This window comes from Vigna angularis, chromosome 7 (genome assembly GCF_016808095.1).
Source record: "Vigna angularis cultivar LongXiaoDou No.4 chromosome 7, ASM1680809v1, whole genome shotgun sequence".
NCBI lineage: Eukaryota > Viridiplantae > Streptophyta > Magnoliopsida > Fabales > Fabaceae > Vigna > Vigna angularis.
In genome coordinates this window covers 28,406,536-28,409,586 of record NC_068976.1, presented here as the reverse complement: position 1 = coordinate 28,409,586, position 3,051 = coordinate 28,406,536, and the positions used below count along the sequence as shown (strand labels likewise).

The 3,051-nt window shown below is 33.6% G+C and overlaps 1 protein-coding gene across 1 annotated transcript; it reads right to left on the bottom strand.

The window, feature by feature from the left end:
* On the bottom strand, positions 1 to 693 carry LOC128197675 (uncharacterized). The gene is made up of 2 exons (XM_052879889.1): positions 442 to 693; positions 1 to 348 (listed from the first exon to the last, which is right to left on the bottom strand). The coding sequence occupies exons 1-2, from the start codon at positions 601 to 603 to the stop codon at positions 244 to 246; spliced, it is 267 nt and encodes an 88-aa protein (XP_052735849.1). The 5' UTR covers positions 604 to 693; the 3' UTR covers positions 1 to 243.
* Positions 694 to 3,051: the final 2,358 nt, after the last annotated feature.

Here is a 3,051-nt window from a genome sequence, read left to right as displayed (position 1 = left end):
TAATCTGTAAAATACTCTTTTATTGAAATATTTGTTCTGCTAAATTCATAGTGAGCAAGACACACAGTGAGTAAGAAACATGGTTATTTGCCAATCAATTACACCATATTGGTATTCCATTTACAACAAGCAATTACTTATAAGTCTAAACCACGTGTTAAGGAGTGGACAGTAAGTAGTGCTATTGCAGCTAAGTTATGCTTATTATCACCATTAAAAGCAAATATATACCATAGGAACCGTTCATTCAGGATTTGGGGAAGAGGAAGAGACTAAGTGCCTCCAAAGATAGCGACCGCTAGCCATGTCAAGGAAGGTCCAGAATCCAGATTGCAATACATCACGAACCTGTAGACTCACCAATACAGTATATGAGAAGACAACATTTTTGTAAAATCTAAAGCATAAACAGAAAGAAGTGAAAAATGGTCCTCTTTGTACCTTGGAAGTTGCATTCTTTAAGGTTAGGGTGTGTTCATTGTTTTCATTGTTTGCATCCAACTCAGTGTTAGTGACGTGAGGTTGAGATCTGAAGTTTCTGAGAACAAAGAAACCGGCAAGAGTTGCCGACAAGAATACAAGAATGAACCTGAGAGGACACATGGTTTCCTCCGATTTACAAACTTTTGTGTGTGTATATCAGAAGAATAAGGGTATGACTCTGGTGGTGCACACTGACTTAAGAAGACACTAAATAAGTTGAAATTGAGAAAAGACTCGAACAGTCGAAAAATAAATAAAAGACGTGGTTGGTGGGCTGGTCTCCATCAACTTTTGTCCTATTATCAAATTCTTTACATTGACATAACTTGATGCTACTTCTTTCTTCCTTAAATTAAACACTTCTTTCTTCCTTAAATTAAACACAGGGATGGCTACCATGAAGAAAAAGCATGGTAGGCTGTTTTATCTCATCCTATTTATTTATAAGGTTTAATTACTTTTTTTTTCTACTTTAACCTTTTTAAAAAGTTTTAATTTGGTTCACATGACAAAATTTATCTTAATCTATTCCCTTCCGTCCATTAAATATACAGAAGCAAAGTTAACTGGTTTAGTGATGTGGCAAAAGAATATTATATCACAAAATAAATTAATTTCTTTTAATAATTTAAAATAAAAACAAATATAAAAACAAATATTGGTACAAAAAGGTTAAAATTATAACAAAGTTGAACAACAATTAAAATGGATTCATTTACTATTTCTAGCGATTTTTTTTTATGTAATATTGAAATTCATCAAACCAATCTTATATCATTGGAAAAGATTTCAAATCTTTTTCATCTTTGCTTCCAATCTTCTAACTTAATCAACCATATATTTCCACTATCCTAATAATATGTACATTCAGATAATTTTTTTTTTTAATTTAAGTGTTGTTAGTGCATGTTAACACTTCGACAAATATATCGAATCATATCAAGTAATAATAATTGGTAAGACCAAGTATCGTTTTCCTAGAGACTCACGGTTTAAACATTCATGTGGCTTCTTGATTAATTACAACTTGTAACCAAAATCATAGTGCTTATAATGTAGAAAATAAATATGAGTGCAAGTGTTGATCAATTGACTTGAAGAACGTAAATGTGATTGATATAAAATATTGAATTATTATGTTGTTGAAATTTCCGACTTATTCTATCCACTCTCACGTATTTATGAATTCATCTTCTTCATTAATGTTAATGTCACTTTCTAATTTACCTTAAACCCGATGACTCGGTGAAGAAAGCCTACTCTTAATTATGCATTACATTCCCACAGAAGCTTAAAGGCAACCAACCCTCCTATCCCGATGTCTAGATAATATTGTTTTTGGGAGAATTTCCCTAGTTCTAGATTTTCTCATATGTGTCCATATTGACAAAATCAATAATCATGCAATTGAATGAGTTAAACAAAGCATGCATAAAGCGTAGAGGAAAAACCCTAACAATTAATGAAGTAAAGCATTTATAATATAAATCAATTCAATACATGAGAGTTTCAAAGGATTACATAATTTCCCCAACAACAATGGAGGTTTAGTTCACCATAGACATGGTGAAACTAGATGAAAATATGGAAAAGAATGAAAGATAAAACCCTAAAAGTTGAAGATCGGAGCTTCCGCATCCAAAATCCGCCCCCAAGGGGTGAAAAGAGTGTTTTTGCGCCTCCTTCTGTCCAAATATATGAACCCTAAGTCGTCCAAAACCTTAAATAGAGTGCAGAAAAGGTCCAAGCCCACGAGACTGGCGCTCAGGGCCCAACTTATGGCCCAATGCGGTAGCTACGACACTCAAATGACGCTCAACGGTGGCGCCCAAGCGTGAAACAATGCTTTCAAAACCAAATTGGTGCTCAGCGGTGGCGCCCAGGCGTGAAACAATAGTTGCACTTCCAGACTGGCGCTCAGCGCCCCCAAATGACGCTCAGCGCTATCTGCGATTCTTCTAGTGCCACTTTTCCAGCCTTTCATGATTCCAGCTCCTTGCTACTTCAACTTCTTCATCCAATTCATCTTAATTCCTGTCAAAACAAGGAAAAACAAGCATAAAACCAATAATACCACCTTCAACTCTCTTATTCTCAATACTTAAGCAAAAACATGATTTCAAGCTAGTTTCTAAGTCATAAAGGGTGTTTTTAATATCAAAATAAGTATAAAAATAACGATTTTTCAACCGTTATCAGTGCACCATATAACGTTTGTTTTCTTATCATTTTAAACTTTCTCCAAATGCATCCTTCCTTGTTTTAATCTAGTGGAAAAATAGCGTATAACGTCGAATATTTTTGGCCTTTCACGTCGAATTCGAGAATGACGTCATATCGAGAGACGTTAAATTGACGTTGAATTTAAAAAATTTGATGTTAATTTAACGTCGAATTTTGTCAATATACGACGTTAATTTAACGTCGATTTTTGTCAATATACGACATTAATTTAACGTCGAATTTTGTCAATATACGATGTTAATCAATTTTTTTTTATTTTTTTAATTAATTGCAATCCTTTTTTACAACTCTATTAAACCTGAAAAGCAGAACTATGAACGGTAA

Bases quoted from the DNA above. Each gene is read 5' to 3' on its own strand.
- LOC128197675 (XM_052879889.1), bottom strand. From the start codon at position 603: ATGTGTCCTCTCAGGTTCATTCTTGTATTCTTGTCGGCAACTCTTGCC. The intron at 349-441 runs GTACAAAGAGGA...GTGAGTCTACAG, and splicing joins TAAAGAATGCAACTTCCAAG to GTTCGTGATGTATTGCAATC.